Below are 25,638 nucleotides of genomic sequence, written 5' to 3' on the forward strand. Positions count from 1 at the left end.
AATCTTTTTCTACGACAAAAGGTGTTTGAGAACTTTTGTTTTTACCATGCGGTGTCATTTATAACTAGTATTATTTGCCTTGTTTTTCCACTTTAATTCATTGTCAGTGTAACATCCGTCAAAGTGAAAGTGTAGCCCAGAGGTGGACAACACTGGTTCACGGAGGCCGCTACGCTGCATGTTTTAGATATTTCCTTCCCTCCCTCCTCCAACATACCCGATTCAAATGATAAGATCACCAGCAAGCTCTACAGAGGCTCGATAACGATCCCGAACATTTCAAGCATGTGTGTTGGAGGATGGAACCAATTAAAAACATGCAGGATTGCGCCCGAGGACCGAGGTTGACCACCCCTGATGAAAAGTATCTAGTTATTTGACATACCGTATTTTATCTCCTCTTCTTTTCCCGTAACGTGATTTTTTTTTATTTACATCAAAGCACATTTTTTCGCAATTCGTCCTAAATATTGTAGTGAATGCACTATCTGTAGCCATTCAGTGCCGACGCTCACCGGAAACAATGTGGTCAACAGCGAAGAGGAGGTGGTCTCGTTCAACACTGACGATCTTTGACGTCCGGCGGTGAAATACACAAAGCTAGCTAGCAAGCTAGGCTCATTCTCGCCGAGATAGCAAGAGCGCTCACTTTCACTGCCGGTGTCGCGTCGCGAAGAGAAGATAAGGGAGCACAGACGGAAGCTTCTCTGACACTCACACTGCCGAGCAAGCCCCTTCCAACAATTTCCAGGTACATTTCAACTGGCTTTGTATTCGATTTCCTCGTGGCACTTGTGCAGTTGGGCTTGACTTCGAGCATTCGTGCGCCCATTACGCGTTGTGCTTCGCGCGGGTGGAGATGGTGCCGGACGTGAATGGGGCTCTTGTTGTTGTGTGCTGCCTGCTCCACGATTTCTCCAAAATGAGCCGGGAGGGAACGCCACACGTTGGCGGGTGCAAAGGCTCCTGCTTGATGTGGCGTTTGTTTCTGATTTCTGTTCACCACCGCCGGACGCGGGTGATGTAGGGATGGAGAGGGGAATGAGGATGCCCCGTGGCGCAATAAAACCGGTTTTCGAGAGGAGAGCCACATGAAAACAAGTTTCGCCGAGGGGTGTCGTGCTTGCGTCATTTCACAACAACACAACGAAGGCGTGAGCGTTAACTGTAATTATGATTCGTAATTCTTGATGTGGCACGCGCAGGACGAGACGGACGGTTCCCCGGTCGTTGCTATGACGTCACCGTGTCGTTTTTGCCGCCCACCCATTTCGGTCTTTAATAAATAAGAATGGAGACAATCGGTTCTCAGAGCGGATGGCGGGGTTTTCGCACATGCTTGACATTCTTGAAAATATTTGTTTCGCCTTTTCCCTCCTTCGCTGTGCATACATGCCTGTTCATTTTTCACGCCCACAAAGATGTTCATCGTCAAGATCAGTTTGAATACCTGATCCTCCAAATAATAGCCCATACCAAATGAGGAAATACAGATTTTTTTCCCCCAAAAAGTGTTAAAACAAAGTGAGTGTCGGGGCCGCGCTCCGGTTCCCATCAAGTCATTGAACCATTGAGGAGCTGATGTTGATTCTTCACCAACATGGTGAAGCAGTGTGTTTGTTGCCATTGAGAATATTGGTGCCATTCCACATCATCTTGCTACTGCTTAGGACCGATCACCTAAGCCTTAGATGATTGAACCGCTTTATTTTATGCTTAGGCAACAGCACAGTTCTTGGGCTAATTGCACCCAAGTGCCGCAATATACTGTATAATTCATGACCACAGAAAAACACTGATGGATAGATGATGCATCATAACATTTGAGCCCAGACATGGCGCTATGATACATGCTGTGTATTAAAAGACCAACCATATCGAGAGCATGACTGTATCCCAAAATGCAAAAGCACGTTGAATGAACGCGTGTTTTTGTGGTGTGCGTCCACAGCCATGGCAGAGGCTCACCAGGCCGTGGCATTCCAGTTCACCATCACGCCGGAGGGCATCGATCTGCAGCTCTCATACCAGGCGCTCAACCAAATCTACCTGGCGGGAGTACGATCGTGGAAAAAGCGCGTCAGCCGCATCAGAGTGAGTAACGGAAAGCTTGTCCATCAATGTTGTGGTTGTCAAGCTAAAATGCAGGAGAGCCCGACGGGCCAATGTTATGATCGTCACGAATATTCTTTTGCCATGCGTGTGCTAACGGTGACAAATGTTTCCATTTAGTTGAGCGGGTATGTGGTTAAGCATTTGAGATCCGGTTTACCTAACACACTCGGGCTTGCTGGCACACGTGATGTCTTGACTCCTAATATTTGAAGAGTTGCGTATTGCGTGCCCCAAAAAAAAAAAAAAAAAAAAAAGCCCTTCTTCAATACTCTCCGGGTGTTTCGATTCTTTCTAATATTCAGTTGCATTCTTTTGGGTCCATGGAACGTAACCTTCTCGAGGCGAAATTGCTTGGTCATGTTTACCGTATGTGTGTACAGAGACATGTGTATCCATTTTGCAAGGTGGTTGTACAATTCTATTTCCCTGACTGTCTACTTGAAAATGTTTGAACTGCAGAACCGAGTGATCAAAGGAATGTATCCAGCAAGCCCTTCCTCCTGGCTCTTTGTCGTCATTGCCATCTTGGCTACCATGTACACGCGCTCCGATCCCAGCATGGGGCTCATTGCCAAGATACAGCAACACCTTCCCCTCAGGTTGGCATACGCGCACACACACACGCGCACGCGTACATAAAAGTGAAGCGATCCATAGCCACGGTTTCACTTCAAATTGTCCAAATCCTCGACTTCAGCCTCTCAACAGGAATTATTCTCAGATTTCTGGAGTCCTTTGTGAAACCAGACTGATAATCTTTTGAATTGAATCCAAAGAAAACATTGGCAAGCATCTGCTTATAATTTGGAAAACAATGACCGAATCAGAAACTCAATCAGTTTCAAAAAAGATTGGCGAGGACATCCATCCCTCCTGCGTGATATTGCTTCATCCATGTTTCGTCGTTGTTGTTGTTGTTTTTTCATCACTTGACGAATAATTGTTCCGTAAACAATAATTGAAGCGAAACTTGTTTTGTAACACACCTCGGTCCAATTTTATCGGATTATTTGTTGAATCAATGGAATCATCGATAGAATAATGGACTCTAAAAATAGTCCCGAGTGACGGTCCTAGGACACGCCCTTGTTGGCGTCCAGCCAGGTCGCGACGTTGGAAGCGGCTCAACCGCAACCAGCCGAGTTCTCTGCGCGTTTAACTGCTGAGTCACAAGTGAGCACGACGCGGGTGTGTTTCCGCCACTTGAACTCTGACCGACATCCCAAACAGTTTCTTGGCTGACTCCGTGTCACTGACTTTCTCTTTGCCTTATGGCCACATGCGCACGCGCACGCACACACACACACACACACACACACACACACTTGTCGCATTCCATTTTGATGGCATCCATTAGGAAATGACTTCAGCACGTCAACTGATTCCTACCAAATATCGCCGACATCCTAATCGCATCCGGAGTCCGCTGACCTTGTTTGAATAGGCAGCCTCGTTGATATTGTTATGATCATATCTGATGCAAACCAAAATGCTTTGTTTGAAAATATATACGATACAACAACATTTTGAACCGCTCTGCCAATAGGAAACATGCAATAGTCTCTTCTGGTAACCGTGGCACTTTTTGTAGCGTACGCGTAGCGTGAAACTGATAAGTGCACACTGCGCCCTGAGCATCCTAACACGAAAATATTAATAAGACGCACATGGACACCCTAATATTTTTTGACACATTTTCACCTTTGTTTTCCTGCAGTGGAAAGGAAATGAAAGCGTTGAACTATTTTGTCTGATCGCCATTTGTCTCTTTCACACAACCTCCGCGCAGCCTCCACGTGTCTCTCAGCGCTCAGGGCCAGACGATGCTTTCGGCGCTGGTTTTCAGCACGCTGCTGTGGCTGTCCCTCATCCTCGCTCTCAGGTTCTGCCTCAAGCTTCTTCTCTCTTACCACCGGTGGATGTTTGAGCAGCACGGTCGAGTTTCCAACACCACCAAAATCTGGGTGGTAAGCCCTCGCTCCTACTCGGCAATACGGCGACCGTATTTAGTTGCCTGCGCACTCAAAAGTGACTCCTCCTGCGTTTTCCTTCCCGATTGTGCCGGAAAGCGTTCCGAATCTGTCTGTCGCTTTCTTTTTTTTTTTTTAGACCCTATTGAGGCTGTTGTCTAGCAGGAAGCCGCTACTCTACAGCTACCAAACGTCGCTACCTCATCTGCCCGTTCCTGCCATCAAGGACACACTGAGCAGGGTGTGTGTGTGTACACATCTTCATTCGCGGTGCTCATGTCGATTTGTGTGACGCAACAGCATGGATTGCTCCCGTTCTCAGTACTTGGAGTCAGCGCGCCCTCTGTTGGCAGATTCTGAATTCAAGCGGATGACACGACTGGCCTCCGACTTTGAATGCAACCTTGGAAATCGACTCCAACGTTACTTAAGGCTGAAAGCTCTCTGGGCAACGAACTATGTAGGTAACGAGCCGATCACTCACAAAAAGACTGAAATGCTTTCACACTTACTCCATTTGACAGCTGACACGCCCCTTTTCACATACTGTTGCCAGCTCAGAAAAAAAGTAAAGCCTTTTTTTTTTTTTTTTTTTTTTTTAATGGCATGGAAGTACTAATAGTTCAGAGCGCGCTCCTGAGCCAATTTGTGCATGGAATTTTCCTGACTGTATTGTCTTTATATATTCTGAGGAACGGTGGTGAGGATTTACCTTATTGACCCTGGAAAAACAATCCATCTGAAAGTTGAGTTTTCTGTTTTCCTTCCAGGTGAGTGACTGGTGGGAGGAATACATTTACCTTCGAAGCCGAGGCCCGATCATGGTCAACAGTAACTACTATGGCATGGTAACCGCCTGCAGTTTTTTTGCTGGGAAACCAGGGGGAGCCAATTCTTTGCAAATGTGCAATATTAGTGCTTGGGTCATTTTTTTTTTCCCGAATGGAATATCAAGCCACATCTTGAGGCAATCAGTTCCACCGTAACACTGTGTTTCTTTCTTGAGTCAGCTGTGTACTGTTGAAACAAAACAAACAAACACACAATAACGTAAAAGTCTGTACTGTCATCAGGAACGGGACATCAAAATACTGAGATTTGCCCCTGTGTGACGCAACCGAAATTTGTCAGGCAATTTTGCCGGTTTCTTATGACCAAAGTTTCATTTTCCGAAAAGAGGAAATGGTCTTTTTAAGTCGTTTTATGGAAACGATCTCATTTGTATTTCCCTCTTTTCCACATTCTACCACCTCGCATGAAAAAGGAGAAACCCACGAGTGTTTCCTCTTTGATTTCACCTCCGGGTATGAGAAATGATTGCCGCTTGTGTTCTACGAGTTTCCGCTTTGTGCTTGTACTTGATAGGACTTCCTGTATGTGACCCCGACTTGTATGCAAGCTGCAAGGGCAGGCAACACAATTACTGCGATGCTCCTTTACCGCCGCAAGGTCAACCGGGAGGAACTCAAACCGGTATGGAGTTTGTGGAGATGAAATGAGAAGCACTACTCGCAAAAAGTGAGGGATGCTTGGCTTCCTACCTTTTCGTCAGTAGTCTAATTCAATCTCTGCCTGCCTGTGAGTGAAGGAAGGGGCGCATTTGCAATCTGCTCATATGTCATTTCTGACCTCCAGAGAGTTTATTTATTTTTTCTTCTGCGATAGAAAGAAAAATGACAGTTTCATAAATGAGTCCGTAAACGCTCCTTATTGTCTCTCTGAATTAGAGCCGTGTTCCGGGTACCGTCATCCCTCTGTGTGCCGCCCAGACCGAGAGGATGTTCAACACAACGCGTACTCCGGGAGTTGAGACCGGTAACGCGTGTACACACGTACCCAAATGCGCGCACGAGCGCGAGCACACTCTATCTGCAGGCGTGTTGTGCGCAGTAACTGTCTGACGCAGGTCTTTTTACTGGTCTGCTTTGATTTTTTTATAAATTTTTTGAACGTACAGAATGAACAATAAAGTCACCTACTCAAGAATGAGTTTTAACTCGAACAATCCTCTTCACAGACGTTCTTCAACACTGGCTGGATAGCGAGTTTGTTGCTGTGTACCACAAGGGGCGCTATTTCCGCTTGTGGGTGTACCGGGCTGGCCGTCTGCTCTCTCCCAGGGAGATTGAGTCCCAGATTCAGAAGATCCTGGATGACCCTTCACCTCCACAACCTGGAGAAGACAAACTAGGAGCACTTACCGCTGGAGACAGGTAGAAACAATCGGCCGCGTTTGCATACCATTTACAGATTCACACTATGCGAGTTTTCCCAATCAATCTTAACTCATTCAGTACCAGCCAATTCCAGACCAAGTCTGAAAAGACGTTTAAAAACGTCTTTGGGAGTGAATGAGTTAAGAAGGAACTTCAAAGACCAATGTTTGTTTCATTTTCCCTATCCGAAAGTGATTGATGCACCCAAGTGTAAGAATGACAAAATAACCGACTCGCTCAATGGCTTGAGCTCGTCTGTTATTTTGCTGCGCCTTTTTTCACCATGGTGTTTTGAAGATAAATTGTATTCCTCTTCTAACAACCATCCACGAACACTCGCACTCGCACATGCATGTGCATTTGCTTCTCCCACCCATTTACAGTCGTAGGTCAGCGAAATTTCTCTCCGGTCATGTGCTCCAATCTATTGGCAGGATTCCTTGGTCTCAGATGAGGAAGCTGTACTTCAGCTCCGGCGTCAACAAGCGATCTTTGGACGCCATCGAGAAGGCGGCCTTCTTCGTGACCTTGGATGATGAAGAGCAGGGCATGAGGGGAAACGACCCGGCAGGCAATTTGGATCGGTATGCCAAGTCGCTGCTTCATGGCAAATGTTACGACAGGTGAGGATGAAACTAGAAGAAATGAAGGCCACTCGTGAATTATCCTCAACAACACGTTGATCTTTTTACGTGCGGGTTCAATTTTTCCTCCAGGTGGTACGACAAATCCTTTTCGGTCGTGATCTACAAGAATGGGAAGAACGGACTGAACGCTGAGCACTCCTGGGCTGATGCGCCAACTGTGGCTCACCTCTGGGAGGTGTGTGTGTGCATTCCACTCTGATGTCGCGTGAAAGGCTGAAGACTTTTGGTTGGGCGTGGTCAAGAAAAAAAAATAAATAACGATGCCATATCAATGGCTGTCTCATCTCACGAACATGTTTTGGCCACTGCTCCCATTTGCATCCAAACATCCCTCTCTTTTTAAAATCGGCTTCTCCTCACGAGGGTCGCGGGCATGCCGCAGCCTCTCCCAGCCGCCTTCGGGCAGTAGGCGGGTTTCGCCCCGAATGCGTTGCCGCCCAATCGTGGGGCACACAAAGACGAACGACCATCTGCGCTCACACCGAGGGACAATTTGGAGAGTTCAATCAGCCTGCCGTGCATATTTTGGAATGTGGGAGGAAACCGGAGCACCCGGAGAAAACCCACGCAGGCAAACTCCACAAAGCAAACGATTGCAAAATCTCAACGTTATTTACTACATTTCGGCACAGATTTTAGCCAGGATCACGCAAGTTGACACGCACGATTTTGCTTCCCGGCGGGCCGCATACAATGAGGTGGCGGGCCGGATCCGCCCCCGGGCCTTGAGTTTGACACCTTTGCCCTAAACATTTGCATTTGCTTCTTTTCAGTACACGCTCGCCACCGACGCTTTCCATTTGGGATACACCGAGGACGGACACTGCAAGGGTGAAGTGGAGCGCTCATTGCCCCCCCCGCAGAGGCTGATCTGGGACATCTCGCCAGAGGTATTACTTTTATTCCTGTGAGATTGCTCTGTATCGTGTACCATCCTACCCCGACTCAAAAGCTTCCAATGCCTTGACCCTCCCCACCCACTCACCACTCATGTCTCGACAGACCCCACCACCAGGTGCGCACCCGTGATCCGATCGTACATACCTGAATGTTTTCATTCCATTTGCTGATGTGTTGGGACAGGCTTGTGCCGCTTTAGTATGAACACGTTCATGTTATCCAAAGTTCACGGGTGAAGAAGAGTCCCGCGCATCTGTCTTAAGTGCTTTGTGCTGTTTCATCACTTGACTTATCGGTATAAAAATGCAGCGGCGACTCTCAACTGTGACTGACAGGCGTGCGAAGCCCTGCTCCGCTTCGTTACCCATCTTAGATTAATTTAAGACTTTAAATCGTATCGTGATTGCCGTTAAGCTTCAACGTGAAAAAGCGCAGGTCATTGTTTTATTGGCTTTTATATACACACACACACACACACACACAGCTATCATTCTTCTCCAACTAAACGTGACGGAGTAGGCCTGTAGTAAAACACGAAGGCAGTTGAACGGATCTTATGAAAAGTGTTTGAATACAAAATTGCTTGCAGTACACGAGTTAGACGGTGGCTTGAAAGGTCTAGCTGAGGACTGTAAATAAGTCTTGTTTCTTGTTAGCCCCCCCCCCCCCCCCCCCATCATCTGCTAAGCACCGGTGTTGGCGCTGTCTGGGTGCTGAAATGGAGTGGCTCATACTGAAAGGGAAAGTTCCCGTGATCTCCTGAGTACGACCAAATAACAATGGAAAACAATTCCACCTTTCTTTTGTTTAAAAAAAAAAAAAAAAAGGAAGGAAGGGGGGAAAAAGGTTATTCTGATGCCTCTCCTTTCTCGAGAGCTCTTTAAACCAGTCATTCATGCCTTCGTCGCATCTCGGCCGGATTACTGCAAGGCACTTGACTTTGGAGTCAGCCGATCCTCCAAAATCTCAGAGCGCAGCCAACGTACTGCCGTCGGAAACTTGATTCGTGCCGATAAAAGGCCCAAAAAAATGACGGGCTTCGTTCAAGTGTCTCTTTCTCTTCTCTGTCGTCCTCGCAGGTTCAAGCTCAAGTGTGCCGCTCTCTTGCCGTCGCCCAGGCTTTGGCTGACGACGTGGACTGCCACGTCTTCCCCTTCAGAGACTTTGGAAAAGGCCAAATTAAGAAGCTTCGGGTCAGCCCCGACGCGTTCATTCAGATTGCCTTGCAGTTGGCCTACTACCGGGTAAGGCGCATTTCTCTGGCCTCAAGCTTGTTGTTTTGTTTCCGTTTCAAAAAAAATGATTACTTCTGAACAGCTGACATCAAGGTTGTACAAAGCCAACACGCTTTCACTGAGAAGAAAATCAAACCGACACACGTTTTGCTTATGTTCCGATGGAAACTCTCGACATCGGGGGGGGGGGGGGGGGGGGTGCCCGATAACTCCATCGCGATCGACTAAGCGGGGCAGCGATGACAGGAAAAGCAAGTCATTGTTCAATTTGATTGCATTCCTCAGGATCGTGGCGGATTCTGTCTGACTTATGAGGCGTCCATGACCCGTCTCTTCAGGGAAGGGCGGACAGAGACGGTGCGATCCTGCTCCAACGAAAGCAGTGCCTTTGTCAAAGCTTTGGAGAGTGGAGAGGTAGCTCTTGAATTTTGCTTTCTTCTCACTCGAAAGTGAAACGGGACAAGAATAAATCAGGGTGCTGTCATTCCTATTGCGGCTGCGGCCCCCCCCCCCCCCCCCCCCCCCGTGTGGAGCTTGCATGTTCTCACCGTGCCTGCGTGGCTTTACTCCGGGTGCGCTGTTTCGTGTGAGCGCGGATGGTTGTGGGTTTATGTGTGCCCCGCGATTTGCTGGCCTACTGCCCGAAGATGGCTGGGATAGGCTCCGGTAACCCCCCCCCCACGACCCTTGTGAGGATAAAGCGGGTCGGAAAATGGATGGATGGATGGATGACGGGTGGATATCCGATTCCTTTGTTTGCGTGGATAGACAGCCGAACAGTGTCAGCGCCTCTTTAAACTGGCTTCAGAGAGACACCAGAATCTTTATCGATTGGCAATGACTGGAGCCGGAATCGACAGACACCTCTTCTGCCTGTACGTCGTCTCCAAGTATTTGGGAGTGGAGTCACCGTTCCTCAAAGAGGCAAGTGGTGCTTGGCCCGGCAAGGCATGAGCAAGAGGCTCAGCGTGGACACCGACACTTTCCTTTGGAGAATATCCGTGACAATTTACGATTTGCGGAAGTTCTCAGTTCCTCTTTTTTTATTGGACATTTCAGGTTTTGTCCGAGCCTTGGCGCCTCTCCACGAGCCAGACACCGGTGCAGCAGATGGAGCTTTTCGACTTGAAGAACCACCCAGAATTTGTATCACTAGGCGGAGGATTTGGACCTGTGAGCGCCACGTGTGGTTTTTAATTCGAGCCATAAACTCGTGTCTTCAGTCAGAGGCCGGCTGTAGCGGAAATGCAAACGCTCCCCGCGGTGCGCAGCCGAACCGTGCACATCTCACATTTCTCTGTGGTCACGTCAGGTCGCCGACGACGGTTACGGCGTTTCTTATATCATCGTGGGTGAAGATATGATCAACTTCCATGTGTCGTGCAAACATTCCTGCAAGGAAACGGTAAGTCAAATGTCTTTTCTCATTTCCTTCCTCTTCTTTTAGAAAGCGACGTTTTGCCATCCGCCGCATTCAAGGAATCGTTTTTCCCCAGAGGTTTTATTTGAATCCACATTCGAGTGACTGTCCGCCGCATTTGAGTTTTTACCGAGCCGCCCGTTTTGTGTCTGCACGTGTCGCGCACCGGGCCCACGAGGCGAAATGGCGAGAATTGTTGTTGACTGGCTGACAACTCATTTCCTGTTTCCATTTCAGAGCTCGCACAAGTTTGGAGGCCAGATAAACAAAGCTCTGCGGGACATCATGAGCGTGCTCACTGCCGACACCAAAAGGCCTTCGTGTTCCAAAGCCGCAGCCCGGCCTTAGCCCAAGAAGAACCTCTGAATACACTCCGACATGTATGAATATGGCCCCGTGAACACATGCTGAAGATCCCGATGGTGTACAGTGAGTGACGCCCCCAAAAAAAAAAAAAAAAGCAAAAATGCAATGAGAGCACGCGTGGCTGAATACGAAAAATCAAAACGGAGCTTTGCGGCATTACATTTGACTCGTCTCTGTGAAAAGGGAAATGTAGTGAGAGAAGATACAATTGCAGCACATTCAAACCTCAGTCAGTCCATGGTGCTTACCTTACTTGAATTTTACACAGTGCCGTGGAAAAAAAAAAAGGATTTGCCCCCTTCCTGATTTCTGTGTTCTGACACGCCGTTTTCAGTTCATCAAAGCAATTTTAACTCATTCAGTACCAGCCAATTCTAGACCAAGTCTGAAAAGACGTTTAAAAACGTCTTTGGGAGTGAATGAGTTAATATCGCACACAGACAACCCCCCGGAAATACAAAATGCGCTTTCTAAATGCCATTTGAATTGATTTTGACACCCCCCAAAAATAAATAAATAAAAATCCAAACCGATCAAGTATTTTGCACTAATTGCTGATGAGTCTTTCACAATTTTGGCCCGCCCACCCTTCTTCCGCCATATGAGATTTTTTCTCGCATGAACTGCTCCTTTCAGGTCACACCACAGCATCTCAATAGGATTCGAAGCCACAACCCTAATTTTGTTTTTTTAGCCATTCAGCGGTGGACTTGCCGGTGTGTTTCGGATCATTGTCCTGCGGCGTGATCTAAGAGCGCTTGCATTTGAGGGAGCAAAGTGATGGTCGGACGTTCTCCTTCAGGATTTGCCGGTAGACGGCAGGAGTCATTGTCCCGTCGATCACAGCAAGCTGTCCCGGTCCTGAAGAAGCAAAGCGGTCACAGACCGTCACGTTGCCACCCCATGCTTCAGTGGTTGGATGAACTGAAACCTTTGTGTGCCGATAAATGTGCAAAGAATGCAGAAGTCAGGAAAGGGGCAGATACTTTTTTTCCCCACAGCACTGTCGCTGTCGGTCTTCACGACGGTGGCCTTTTCGGTGCACAACACCGGATCTTTTCATTTTCTAAAATGAATAGTGTGTACCCATTTTTGCTTGTACGGGACTGCAGTGACTAGATAGCGCAAGTACTCTGTGCTGACATTTAGCTTGCGCCGGTTGGAGGATTGGCCACAGGCATGAAATGACATCAAGCCAGATATCAAACTGCAGCTTTGTTTGATGCTTTTCAAGTGCCACGCAATGGTCATTCCATCTTATCAGACGACAAGCGTTTGAGTTCAAGGACCGATCCAATCCAACCGTTTTAATGGTGCGCAAATGGATGAGGGATTGGAGTACGGGTTTTCTTTGATTGCATATGTTTGGTTCATGGTGGATGAAATGGAGCCTGTGTTTACGTGTTTCTTATTTCGAAGTCTTTCTTGCTATGTTTGGTTCCGCCTCCGTTGGGCTTGACCGCTGTCGCATGAAACGCCTTCGGTGTTGACAACGGTCGTCCTTGTCATTGATTTCACTACTGCGAATACTGTACGGCACCGGTGTCAAACTCAAGGCCCGGGGGCCAGATCTGGCCCTCCATGTCCTCTTCTGTGGCCCGCTGAAGCAAATCAAGCATGTCAACTTGCATGATGCTTGCTAAAATCTCGACCAAAATGTGAAATTCTCATATGTAATAAATAAGACGCATAGTGTAAGCACTTTGTTGTCACCAAACCACTCATTACTGTAACAAATAATAAAGCGTTATTATTGAGTTTTATGTTTGGTTTCAGTCATAACGGTCCTCCAAGGGAAATGGTAACTAAAATGTGGCCCACGACAAAAATGAGTTTGACACCCCTGCGATATGATATTTCCTCCAACGTTGTTCGATCCCCCTCTTTTTTCATAAATTGTCAAATTAACCTGAACTACAGCCAACAACCTTTGGAATGCGACGCGCCGATTTGTATTTCCACGGAGGGGGTGGCGGCAACAGAATGCATCTGCGCTTTGTCAATAGCGTCACCTCACGGCGGCGCGGCATGACGGCGGCTGACCCGACTCTCTGAAAATCGCCACATACATAGCCAAGGGCATTATCTATCTATATAGCCACTACTTTGGAAAATAATCCGCTTGATGTTTCGGGACGCGATAACATCTCCCTTTGCACAGTAAGTCACATTTGCCTTCAAAAATGTTTTTCCCAATTCTGGCAAATTCCTTCAATGTGGTCAAAAACGGGATCAAGTTATTTCCCCCCCACCTGAATGATTGATCATTGATTTTCACTTGACAGCAGAGCCTTCCTGGAATGATGTGCATTGAACGCTTACACGTTAACGACAAGTTTAACAATTTACCATTTGGGCTAAAAATTGTTTAGTTCCGGATTGTGATTTTCTGTCATTGGAGGCTATTTTCATGTCAATGTTGCATTTTACCTTTTAAGTAATTGGATGTCCTTTTTTTGTCATTCTATTCAAATGCCCCCTGGTCACTTAGTGACTTAACGCTTTTGAACACATGGCGATGGAATGTTGCCGGAAATAAAGCAACCCCTGACCTTACTGTAATTGTTTGCATGTGCAATTGCATTTTTGGGGGGATCCAAACCCTCATTGCAATGAAGTTGGGACATCTGGTCGGACGCAACGAAAAACAGAATTCACGTTGACCAAAGTTTGACATCACTTATCCTTTGACCGTCACACGAAAAGCATTTGGGAACCGAGCCCGAGTGCACTAATTCCTGAAGCTTTGAAGGCTGAATTCTTTCGCATTCCTGCTTGATGCGCAACTTCATTTGCTCAAGTCTGTGGTCTCCGTGGTGGTCGTCGTTTTCACTTCATCATGCGACACACATTGTCAGTGGGTTAGACGGGTCTGGACTGCTGGCGGGCCAATGTTCCACTCACGCCCTTTGACTATGAAGCCGTACTGCTTGAACACGTACAGAACGTGGCTTGACATTTTCTTTTTGAAATAATTCCCTGAAAACCGCATTGCTTGGATTGCAGCAAATGGAGACGCAGTTGAGGCGTGAGGAATACCATCCATTCAGCTCAATTATAAATGTGAAATCCAGTTACTGGTAGTTATAACAAGGGCAGGCGGGGCAAAAAACGGAGCAAACCCTATTATGACAAAGGAAATGTCCATGAACCATTTTATTCAAGCAAACCACACAGAGCTCTTGAAATCGCATCAAAACATGAACAATCACATTTGAAAAGATCAAAGTTAAAGTGCCGAAGTGCTCTGTAACTGTGAGTTAATAACTGCGTGGATTGAAAATTAACTAAAGATAACACGACTGTGAGAACACACGCACCAAAAAGGTGACACTTCGAAGTGAATTATATTGACAGGCCAATGGACAATTTGCCTGATCCCATTTGAGGAAACATCCACAAAATATGGCCTTCACTTGTGGCAATACGTTTATTTTGGGGTGAATCCTACTAAGGATGTAATCGATTTATAATGACCGTGTTGTTGGTATGCAGCTATGACGATGAAACAACTCTAAAAATAGATTACCACCGGGGAATCATTAATTACACAACCGGGTTGGCCTCAGGGGGCGGGGGTGGGCGCTCCAGGACATTTCCCCCCCGGCGCTAAAGAGGGAGGCTTGACCGATACTGTACATAGTGGGGCTATATAAATTCGATCCATCCATTTTCTAATCCGTTTATCCTCACAAGGGTCCCGGCCAGGTATAGCGCCATCGTCGGTTCGGATTTAGGTTGCATTTAGGGTGGTGAGTGAGCCGGACGATCTTTGGACCGAACCCGAAAATCCCTCGTGCGATTTTTCGAACTTAAAACGACGATGCCCCGAAAGCCCCCGCATCATTTCGTCATCATTTGGCTGTGATCAGAGTATCGCTGAGGCGGGACTCGCCCCGGATAGAGACAACAAAAGCCCAAAGTGAAAGTAAACCGTCCGCCAGGGAGAAAAAAAAAATGTGCGCCGCCTGGGATGAAAGCCGACGAAGTTCATCGACGCTGCAACGCGGTGAGTTCACAAAGAACTTTGATTTATTGTTCATTTCTTATAGTCAGGACGACTAGGCGAGGAGAAAGATGAACGTGGGGGCCGGGGGGCTACGAGTGCAGCCGCTGCGCGGGACTCGCATGCGTCCAATCCGAGTGTACGCGTGGTCGCCGCTATTTCGGGCCAATTTGTCAACACTGAACACTGTCAGGCGCGGTGGCTCCGAGTCGAGAGCTCCCTCGTGTCATTTCTTTCTGTTTTTAATTGACTTCTTACGCGGGTGCCTTGTGAAACGTAACGTTGTTCTTGTTACTTGGGACGGTTGACACTGTATGCAAAATAAGTTTGGACGGCAAAAACTTTGGGAGCAAAACGTGCTACGTGACGCGTGTTTGGATAGAAACACGCAATTGAAAAGGGAAAACAATCCCTTGCTGTTTGTTCCCCAGCATAACGCAGGGAGAAAGTGTTTTCAGCTTCACCCGTGTTGAAAAGTTGAGCATCGCTCATGATAAACTCAAGTTCCTTGCCCATGGTCACTCACTCATCATTTCTGCGTGTAAAATGTCTGCATGTGTAGTTGCACAACAAATGAAAGAAATGTCCATTTTCTCCCTTGACACTTGCTCTTCTGTCATAGTGTGAACCTGGATGTGTACAGGAGCAGAATGACATGGAGGGCCGCCCCCTGCCTGTGTCTCATTGTAAGTTACCGCGTTGGGTAACCGGAGGTTCGATCAGGCCCGCAGGATCATTTAACAGCGGAAGAAAAATGCATAAAAGACACGGAATGAATATTTTTAATAGGGTGCAATTCATGGAGTATCCGCAAGAGGCCACACTGTTTTGATCAGAGAATAAGACAACATTGTTCTGATCAGAGAAGAAGACAACAGCAGTCTCAGTCGGTCACTGAGACAGACCCAACACAGCAGACGCGATCAAGGACGTGAATACTTTATTCTTTACACATTTAGGAGCACTCTCCTTAGTTTGTCAGGTGTAGGTAGGGATGACATTTTGATTTTATATGCACAAGTGTAAATGGTTTAAAAATTCCTTTCTTTATAAATCTATAAACAATCTATACATTTTTCAATACCATATTACTTGTTAAAAGTTTGTGCCTTTGTACAATCGGTGGGATCGGTTGCAATGCATATATGTGAATGGTAAAAGTAAATTCCACATTCGTCTAAGGAAATCCAAGGCGCTCCGTGAAATGTTTTATAAAAGATATGTTCATTAAATGTCAACATTCTCCGAATATTAGTGTGCTTCTTTAGACCAAAACAAAGGAAAGACATATTATTTTGGTTGTTTACAGCAGAATATGGTATCATTTTAATGATCCGGCCCACTTGACATCTACCAAGACCGTACGTGGCCCACAGTGTGAAAAGAGTTTGACACCCCTGGTTTACAGCATCCGGCAACGTTTGAGGAGCAGCAGAGAAAATCAGACCAAAGTCGAACTTTGTACTACGGTTAGTGTGGACTGTCGAGTGTTGGCATGGCTGCCATTATGACGCAACAATGTGAATGGAATACATTGTTCACGGTGAAAGGTGTCGAATCGTTTGGCTCGTGGAAAGTATTGGCTTTGTCGTGTATTTGGAGTGTGGGTTTTTTTTCTCCCTTTCTCTGTCTCCTCTGTTGAGCGACGGAGAGCCGAAGTGGGCGCGCTTTCACTTTCGGCTTTCTGCTCGGAGATGAAATTGAGCTGTGGTTTGAGTCGAGCTGCGGCGACCATTGCGAGGCATTGGCGGGAGCAATGTTAGCTGAACCCGACTTATGTCTCTCTGGGCCTCTCTGCTTTGCTTTTGGCAGCTTTCCAGAATAAGGTCACTGAAAAATGCAACTGCCGCGCAATGCCGATGACAGGTTTTTCTGTTCTAGATATTCCTGAGTGTGACTAAACCTTCAGAAGAGAACTGCAAAGACTATTTTACACAGAAGGAATGGGTACATTTTATTCCTTTGTTTTTCTGCGTTTTTCTGGAAAACGCAGACCAGATGGATTTCAGAGTAGTAATCTCAAGACCGAAATTAAATCTGCCAAGAGGTCATGAGGAGTATTTTAATGTCTTTCCTTTGTCATACAGGAAGATAACACGATTCTTAAAATGGTCTCCCTTGTGATCACAGAGAACAAAACAGTAAGTCAGTCGCCAAAACTGGTAAATGTATTGATTCAGTTGACTCACACGTGTCTGTTTCTCTTTGAAGAATGTGGCGGAGTGTACTTTAGAAAGCTACTGTTTGCAAAACGAGATGTGTCATGTATTCCACGACTGCTTTGACAGACCTGTGAGTAAATCAGAAAGGGTCATTTGGCCCTTTGACCCCGTGTTCATTATCAGAATGAGTTTGCACTCTGTCGCTGTCCCGCAAAAAACACCTATGTCCATTTTTGTCATTTTTCAAAGACTTTTATGTCCAGGGGATGTCCAAAATGTGGACATCCCATTCATGTCATTTATCATGTTAAAGAAAACAATTAAATAATGACAAAAACGGACATGTCTTTTCCGCAGGACAGCGACATCTGAACTTGTTTCTTTTCTGACTTCAGGCCAAGTCACCAAGTGAAAAGTGTAAACCTGTGCAGATTGTTCCCGTTCATACTCATCACTTAATGTGCCTGTTAGCCAGAGTAGTGGATTCCCAAAAAACTGTACATGGTTCGTATAACGATGATCCTTTCTTTCTTCTTTCTCTCAAATGGAATTTAACTCTTTCATTTCCTCTCCATCTTGTCTCAAGTAAAGATTGACATGTTCAGATACTTATGTACTTTGTTTTTATCGTTTTTTTCTGAACACCTTAAAGAAAAAAAAACTAGATTAACGTCATCTATCAGTCACATGTGTTCAGACCTTTCTTAGCAGTGTGGCAGATAAACAGCCATTTCCTCCCTAATTCTAATCTTGCATCTCTAATTTTTTGTGTTAATGTTCACTGAAATATTAAATCAGCAATATATATATATATATATATATATATATATATACACATACATACACACACACACTTTTTTTTGTCAGGTCGCGGGCCACCGACAAATGGATGGCGGGCAAGAAATGGCCCCCGGGCTGTAGTTTGGACACCACTCGCGAACAGAATTTGGCAATTTATCGGAATGCACGCGTACTTTTTTAATCTTGGGAAGGCTATTAAGAATCCAACCTGTTGAGCATGTGATTGAGATTGCAAATTTAACACTGATTATGTTTTCCTTTTGCACTGCAGGCTGTGAATATGGTGAGTGTGAGTAAATGTTGTGTTGAAATTCCATTTCTTGATATAAAACGAATTGTGAATGTTCTCGCTGTGTGCATAATAAGCAAACTCTCATCTGATGTCTTTTTCAGCAAGCGTTTGCCCGTTATTTGAGGAGAGTTGGCAAGACGGTAAGGGCCTTGAATTTACTCAGTCGTGTCCAGCAACTGTCAGTGTACACAGCAATCCGTTTGGATTGACAAGCGTTAGTTGTTTTAAAGCGCTCGAGAAATACACTTGAGTTGAGGTCGGTTTTCTGAGAAAAGCACACCCTTTTTCCATTTTTTTTCTATCACCAGCAACTGCACTGCCGCCAACAGACCCAGGGATGACATCACAAGTTGTGTCATCTCGGGCTGAACCGCCGCCAACATCACGTGCATCGTTACCAAATTCTACGCCTGTGGCAGAAAACCGACACCGTGCCGAGAATACAGCGGCCTGTCAAGGCAATGCTAAGTTTTATGAGATGCCAATCCACCTCAACGAGAGTATTCATATCCTTTGGGTTTTATATATATATATATATATATATAGCAGATTATAAAAAGAATCAATTCCTTGTCTTTCTTTCCCCAGACAATTTAAGCCTGACGGTGCCGTTAGTGATTTCTTCAACGCTTGCTATTGTGATGCCATTAGCTGTTTACTTTTACATGCGTCACCAGATGAAGCAAGACGAGAGAGGGCCAGGTGAGTTCACGATGGTGACAAGTGGAGGATGTGTTTTTCAGCCACAAAAAATATACATTGATGGGATCTTTTGATAAGTGTGGTGATTAAAAAACAAAAGACAAAAAAATCCCTCCTAACTGACTTTGGGCAGGAGGCATGATCCACTCTGGACTGGTCGCCAGCACATACTGACAAACAAACTTTCCAACTCCCGTTCACCCTCGTGGGCAATGAACTTGAAATGCATGTTTTTGCAAGGCAGTGTCAGATGAAGCGGGAGGATCCGAAGCAAACAACCTCCACGTGCAATCGAGCCTGAACCCAACTTCGGAACACGGCTCTCTCGCATTTTTGGCAGACGTGGTGACCACTAGCTCATTGTGCTGCCTCCCCTAAATTTATATTATTTTGAATTGATGATATCATAGACCTCCTTATTTTTATTTTAAAGTCCCAAAACATGTTTCCGCCACATGAGAGCATTGTGCTATTTTGCTTCAGTCCGGGCCAACTGGCGATCCTGCTTTCTCCTCTTTGGCCACACTGAACCGATTGCCAGCCAATCGCCGGGCGCACATTGATGAACAACCGTTTGCGCACGCAATCACACCTCGGGACAATTGAGAGTGTTTCCATTGACCTTTCATGCATGTTTTTGGAATGTGGGAGGAAACCGGAGTACCCGGAGAAAACCCACGCCGGCACGGGGAGAGCATGCAAACTCCACACAGGAAGGTCGGAGCCGGTATCAAACCCTTCACCTCTGCACTGTGAGGTTGACGCGCTAACCACTCAACCAACGGACCAATTCATCATGGATAATCAGTGACAAAAGCTAATCAAACAGTATGGTTTGGGAATGTTGTAATTATTGATCGTACATGGCATGGAGGACAAAGTTGTACCGCCGTTTCCATAGTTCAGTGAATTAATGGGTACTTTGTGTGTTCCCTCTTCTAGTATGACCAACCACTTGGCTCTACAGATTTTTTTTCCCTCTTTCACAACTTCAAGGGGGCTATCAATGGATTCATTCTGAAGATGTGGACGATATCAAGGTGGCTGAAGCAAAAGAGCTGCAAAGGTTCCTGGAAATTTTTTTCAAGGCCTGAATGAAGGTGTCAGAAGAGACGGCTGGGAAAAGTGTGCCAGACTCCAGGGGGTCGCTTTTGAAAGGGGGAAACTTGCGCTTTGGATTGGAACGAACTCTTTTAACACCGGTGCTGTCATTTTTCAAACACACCTTCCGTATGCATAACATTTGTTTTTGACAGATCTTGTATTGAATCGCATCCCATTGGGGTGTGCGCTTTATGTCATGGACGGTGTTATGTCCAATCATATCGACGGCGTTGATTTTTATTTTTTTTAAATGCCTCAGTTCAGCTAACAAGACACATAGCATAAAGTGAGTTGAATTCTTGTATTCTTTGGCATTCGACTCAGCATGACTTAGATTTGTTCTTGGTTTTACTGTTCGGTGCTTTCTACCGTCTTTGTTACCGATTTGTTTTACTGTTTATTGTATATGTTAAATTGCTCCATGTACAGCACTTTGTATGCAGCGATGGCTGTTCGAAAGTGCTCTATAAATACATTTGAATTGAATTGAATTGAAGGTATGCAATGAGGAAATCTGGCATAACATACCGAACCTCCTCATTTCACTGTGTTTTCATTAACTGTGATGAATGAATATGATGTGTTGTTAAATCTTCAGAAAAGATAAACAACATATTATCCAGTTTCCAACTAACTAATCTGTGCACAAAGCATGGCCTGCGGAGCACAAATTGCCCATTAGCTGTATTTTTCCCCCTGTTTGTATTAGCATTTGCATTGTCAAGTCTTGTATTACTTGTTGCATTCATGAAAAACAAAATAATGATAGTCGGTGAATTGTTTTTATTCTTTTTTAAAGATTTTTTTTTTCCCGTCCGCCTATGGGCGTCTATCTATTTCCACTGTAAATGTCCACAATAACATTAATGAGGATAAACAACCTGGCTCATCTGTCCGCTTTAAACCTCAAATGAAGTACTTAAAGAGCAGTTTGTCCAATCCACCTGACTGAAATGAGGTTTGGCATTTTGTAGACCGATCCCAAATCTGCCCCCCCCCCCCCCCACCCCCAACAAGTAAGGCGATTGTACCACTACACCATCAGTGTTGGTTTTGAACGACCTGTTGCACTTTCCTCCTAAGGTCCACGCTTTTATTCTGAAGGCTCCGGCTCGGAAGTGAGATGGCTTTGAATGCGCAAGCTTTGAAGCAGCTTCCGGTGTGCGACGTGACATAAATAAACAAGACAATTTGGGGAAAAGAGAGGCAAGTAACGATTGTACTGGTCTGTATTCTATTCTAATCGTATTTAAACCGTAACCGCAACGGAGAAGTGAACTCCGTGGTAGTAACCACTAAGAGATAAACTGCGTGGCTCCATTGTACTGCCTGCCGGTGATGCTAAGCTAAAGTCTATTCGCCGGCTGTGCTTTTCTCTGTTGTAGCAACGGACTTCTTTTTTGTCTGGCAAATTTAACCACAAGCACACACGGTAACTCCACATAAGCACTTTTATTTCCTCTGCTCTTGCTGATAAGGCATACCGCGTGCATGATTTATTCAAATGACTTTGTTTCATGTCACAGGACTTCATATTAGTCAAGTCAGCTTTCTTTTCAAATATGTGTAACATAGACAACAGGTGACATGTCTTTTATTCCTCAACCGCAGTACAAACACACAGTGCATTGAAAATACACACAGCTAAAAATAAGGGAAGCGAAACTGAAGTGCATAAAGATATAAATACTGTATGAACAAATAAAACACGGTGTTTATCTGTCACTGTTTGCGGTGTGTGTGTTCGTGTAACCGCAGGACCGTTCGGTTCATTTGAGCCTAAAGCCATGGCAACTGACTCGACGCTCCTCAACTCCGAGATGGAGTTACAGGAGCAAGAAGACCTGTATCAGCACCTGTTAGCACAGGTAGTTTCACTCTGACTCTTTTTTATTTGTTCACGATATCAGATAACCCAGACCTGCAATTTTTTCCCCAATTCAGACACTAGAAAATGTACAGACGGCAAATCCAGATTCCAAAGTGATTCGGCCTCAACCCGGTGTGTAGTTTCACCACACAAATATCGAATACAATCAAATAGGCGACCATTAATTTGTCTTTGGACTCAGGAATATGTGTAAAGACGACGTCGGAGCCCGGCAAGCAAAAGGTCTTCGTCAACATCTGTCAGTCAAACTTGGTCCCTCCACCACCGGAGATCTCCAAAGAGGAACTTTTGGACCTGCTCCAATTAGAAGATCCCAGTGGCTACAGAGTTCCCATGAGCCTCGGGGAGCCACACACTGAAGTGGACAACAGTCAGTCATTTGAAATTTATGAACACACGTTGGGGTTTTTATTTGATTTTTTTTCTAGTCCCCCCCCCCCCCTGTATATAAATCACTACAATCGATTCAAATCATTTCAAATAGCATTCACTATTTTTAATCACTAAAACTGGACATTAGGCACCCGTGTGTAGACTTTTCGATCATTGCATTATTTTGTGTTCTCGTTGTTTGTACCGTTACACTTCTTCTCTTTTCTCTGCATTTCCTCTCAAATAATTGTCTGATAATAATCCAGAACATATTTGCCATCTAACGCCTAAGTGAAAGTTTCTGTCCTAGACTCTCAGGCTTGCACTGCGTATGACGTGGTCATCAATCAGGAGTTTTTCCAGAAGTGTCAGGTAGGACAGGATCTTTTGGTTTTCTGTCAACACTAAATTGACTCACTTCTCTCCGTTTCAGATCTCTGCCTGCTTATATTGGATTTCATCGTGTACTTTTGCGTCTCGTGAAATGTCTCGTAAAGGTTTCTTTGATGCGCCTGTTCTTCTTTTGCTCGTATGTGTCTTGTAGAAGGAAGCCTTGTTCCAGCAGTTTGTTGTCATGGTGTCTTTCGAAGGTTTAGAGAACAAATACAACATCGAGCTGAGTCGAGGTAAACGGGTAAAACCGTTTCTTCATTTTGGTGGACTACCTTGTTGTCAAGCTTGGGATTTATTTGGGGTTGTGTCTTTTCCAGAATGGAAGGTGCTGAAGAACAGAAAGTTCTTGGGTTCTGTCAGCGAGCAGAACATTCGCACGAAAAGCAAGCCGGTTATTCAGGAGCTGCAACCTCCGTAAGTCTCAGCGATGGATGAAATGCATACAAAGTCCCGCAGAAAGTAGACGGACCAAATGACATTTTTTAGTCGATTTCACAGACTCTGTACACTACGGAATCCACCAACCTTGGATCTTTCTTGACTTTAATCTGCCATTGGCCAGTACAAAGCGAATTTTTAAGCGCAACACATTTGGGGAGCAAGCCCTCCACTTGCCCACCGCCACCACCTTTGTAATTCATGCAAAATACCTCCTGAAGGAAGAGCAAGCGCAACAACAAAAAATGCAGCCCGTTTCTGAGCTTGGCCAGGGATTTTACACGGACCGATTTGGTGATTTGCTCCATTCATGCTCTTCCTCCTTTTTGTTTTCTAGGGAAAACTCCACTTCGGGGCCAAAAAGGTAATGCTCATGAAATGACGATATCGGATGACTTTTTTGTTTTGTCTTTGTCGGTTCAAAAGGTTGCGCATCCCCGACTAACTGTAAAGAGCACTTTGAAACGCAAATTCATGCCTTTGTCCCATCTCGGATGGACGACTCTTAGGCACTTGACTTTGGAGTCAGCCAATCCTCCATGAAGCGTCTCCAGTTGCTCCAGAATGCTGCTGCTCGCCTCTTGAGCCGTCCTCGTAAGAGGCAGCACGTCACTCCTGCTCTGGCGTCCCTTCGCTGGCTCATTTTTTGAAGATCCTACTATTTCTTTTCAAATCTTGAAATGACCTCCCCAAGGTCCGACACACCTCAGGTCTGCGGACCAGACACTCGGAGAAGTAGCGAGAACGAAGCGTAGGCTCGGAGGGGGACGGAGCCTTTTCCGCCGCCGCTCCCTGTCTTTGGAATGAAGTCCCCTCGCTGTCGGTCTTTACACCCCGTCTTCCAAAAGCTTTTCATTCTCTGGCTTTCGACTCCGCATGAGACTTGATTTTGAGTTGGACTGTTTTGGTGCTCTCTACTGTCAATATTGATTTTTTGTTTGATTGTTTGACGTCGTATGAATGATTCTTGCCCCACGTGCTGCACTTTTTTACACAGCGGCGGTTGTCTGAAAGTGCTCTCGAAATTCAGTTGAGTCAATTCGTCTCCTCTTTCTTCTCAGACCGGAGTTCGCCTTGTTTGTGGAGCCTCCTTCTGGTGACCCCGAGTACCTGATTGCAGAAATCAAGTTGCCTGGTGTGGTGAGAGACTTTCAAAATCTTGAACTATCCGATCAAATATTGACATTTAATTGAGTTCACTTTTTGTTTTCCAAATGTACTACCAAAAACCAAAAGAACATATGAAGATCCCATACTGACAAAACATGTCCTGTCCGTCTAAAAAGTAGCTAAGTAAGTAAGTCGGAAGAAGTTCCAACTCCTCCACCATAACCTAAAATAAACGATCCATCCAAAAGCACAAATTCACATGATCCATCCAAATAGATACTTTCACACTGCAACATGACAAACAAAAAGTTTTCCCGGTTGTGCTTTGGAAATGCTAATAGCCTTCCCCCATTCCAAGATTTGTGCAGACGATAGCGTACTTTGTGTGTGGCCATTCTCGCTCTTTGTTGCCGGGTGATTACGAACTGCGAAGCGTTCCACCCTCAACCGAATATTGTCGACAGCAGGGAATGCGGAGCGGGTTGCGGTCTCATGCGGAGCAGGTTGCGGTCTCATCTCTCGCCGGCTTTGTTTTACGGCGGCTCTGCTCTGCCTTTCATGACCTCGAATGACCCGATGAGGTCAAATGAGAGCTCAAACGGTAAAGCGTTGGGCTCCCGCAGGCTTCGTCCCGCTCGTTGGTCCTCGATGTCGGCGAGGACCGCCTGGTCTTGACAGCCCGGCCCTCGCTCTACTTCCTCGACATCTTCCATCCCTTCCTCGTTGATCGGGAGACGAGCGTGGCGCAGTTCAACGGCAGGACTCAGGTACAGCCGGCAAAAAGTCACACCGTCGAATCGTCGTCTCTCGGGGCTCCGATAAGCAATGACGCCGATGTTGAAGTGGAAGTCTTTTAACCGCGAGTTGCCTCGGGAATATTTGCTCCATTATTCCGTTCGTCGCGGCGGTTTGTTTTGGATTGACGTCTCGGCGTCAAGCGTATTGTTCTTAAAAACAAACAAACAAACAAACCGATGCAATCTATTGTCCTTGTGCCTTGTCTCTCTTAGATCCTTACAATCACCTCGCCCGTGGCGTCGTCTTGAAACGACAGATGCGAGCTGCGCTTATTTATTCGGATGCCGTGACGCTCCACGTCCAGTGAGGCGAGTCAATTCGGTCTTCATTCCGATGTCATGTGAGACGGAAGTTCCAACGCCCTCCAGTAGAGTTAATAGCACAGCTGTTGAATTGCTTAGAATGACGTGTGGGATATCCCGGATGGCGCGGACATGTCACACCCGAACATACGTGCACGATGACGACGTCTCTCTCGGACCTTGTCGATCAAGAAACTTGCATGGTTAGTTTTTCAAAGGCGAAATTTCAGTACAACTTTTGTATTTCATTTCACAAGATGGACATGGAGTCACTTTGCTTCAAAACCTCCGATTTGACCGAAAATGATGATGACACCCCCAATGGGTTTCAAAATGTCATAATAAAAAGACCTTGATATTTGTTGTCGCACTTGTATTTATTAGAGTAGATTAATGGT

The 25,638-nt window shown here is 45.8% G+C and overlaps 3 protein-coding genes across 12 annotated transcripts; all 3 read left to right on the forward strand.

Annotated features, from left to right (window-relative positions):
- The first annotated feature begins 329 nt into the window (after positions 1–329).
- cpt1a2b (carnitine palmitoyltransferase 1A2b) lies at positions 330–13,431 on the forward strand. Of its 2 annotated transcripts, XM_086133406.1 has the most exons (19): positions 331–751; positions 1,952–2,094; positions 2,575–2,714; positions 3,905–4,082; positions 4,225–4,326; positions 4,408–4,545; positions 4,856–4,933; positions 5,451–5,558; positions 5,813–5,900; positions 6,103–6,298; positions 6,736–6,924; positions 7,018–7,123; positions 7,722–7,838; positions 8,928–9,092; positions 9,369–9,497; positions 9,852–10,007; positions 10,143–10,256; positions 10,396–10,488; positions 10,741–13,431. In XM_086133406.1, the coding sequence occupies exons 2-19, from the start codon at positions 1,954–1,956 to the stop codon at positions 10,849–10,851; spliced, it is 2,349 nt and encodes a 782-aa protein (XP_085989532.1). In that variant the 5' UTR covers positions 331–751; positions 1,952–1,953; the 3' UTR covers positions 10,852–13,431. The 2 variants fall into 2 exon arrangements, with proteins under 2 accessions (XP_085989534.1, XP_085989532.1); XM_086133408.1 differs by lacking the exon at positions 5,451–5,558 and having other exon boundaries at positions 330–751.
- Positions 13,432–14,030: 599 nt separating this feature from the next.
- On the forward strand, positions 14,031–20,713 carry LOC147192290 (uncharacterized). Of its 9 annotated transcripts, none has more exons than XM_086133428.1 (12): positions 14,037–14,878; positions 15,498–15,561; positions 16,185–16,344; positions 16,757–16,822; positions 16,963–17,016; positions 17,087–17,167; positions 17,433–17,541; positions 18,110–18,127; positions 18,232–18,270; positions 18,439–18,630; positions 18,719–18,832; positions 19,484–20,713. In XM_086133428.1, exons 5-12 carry the CDS (start codon positions 16,984–16,986, stop codon positions 19,600–19,602), a joined length of 705 nt encoding a protein of 234 aa, XP_085989554.1. In that variant the 5' UTR covers positions 14,037–14,878; positions 15,498–15,561; positions 16,185–16,344; positions 16,757–16,822; positions 16,963–16,983; the 3' UTR covers positions 19,603–20,713. The 9 variants fall into 9 exon arrangements, 8 of the variants coding, with proteins under 8 accessions (XP_085989552.1, XP_085989554.1, XP_085989548.1 ...); XR_015103244.1 differs by lacking the exon at positions 16,185–16,344 and having other exon boundaries at positions 14,039–14,878; positions 19,484–19,660; positions 19,775–20,713; XM_086133422.1 differs by lacking the exon at positions 16,185–16,344 and having other exon boundaries at positions 14,040–14,878.
- Positions 20,714–20,992: 279 nt separating this feature from the next.
- pih1d1 (PIH1 domain containing 1) lies at positions 20,993–25,598 on the forward strand. The gene is made up of 11 exons (XM_086133421.1): positions 20,993–21,142; positions 21,695–21,804; positions 21,881–21,938; positions 22,009–22,197; positions 22,510–22,571; positions 22,744–22,825; positions 22,910–23,006; positions 23,368–23,394; positions 24,092–24,170; positions 24,764–24,907; positions 25,151–25,598. The coding sequence occupies exons 2-11, from the start codon at positions 21,724–21,726 to the stop codon at positions 25,184–25,186; spliced, it is 855 nt and encodes a 284-aa protein (XP_085989547.1). The 5' UTR covers positions 20,993–21,142; positions 21,695–21,723; the 3' UTR covers positions 25,187–25,598.
- Positions 25,599–25,638: the final 40 nt, after the last annotated feature.

Source organism: Hippocampus guttulatus, chromosome 16, assembly GCF_054856545.1.
Source record: "Hippocampus guttulatus isolate MCC_2025c chromosome 16, RoL_Hgut_1.0, whole genome shotgun sequence".
Lineage (NCBI taxonomy): Eukaryota > Metazoa > Chordata > Actinopteri > Syngnathiformes > Syngnathidae > Hippocampus > Hippocampus guttulatus.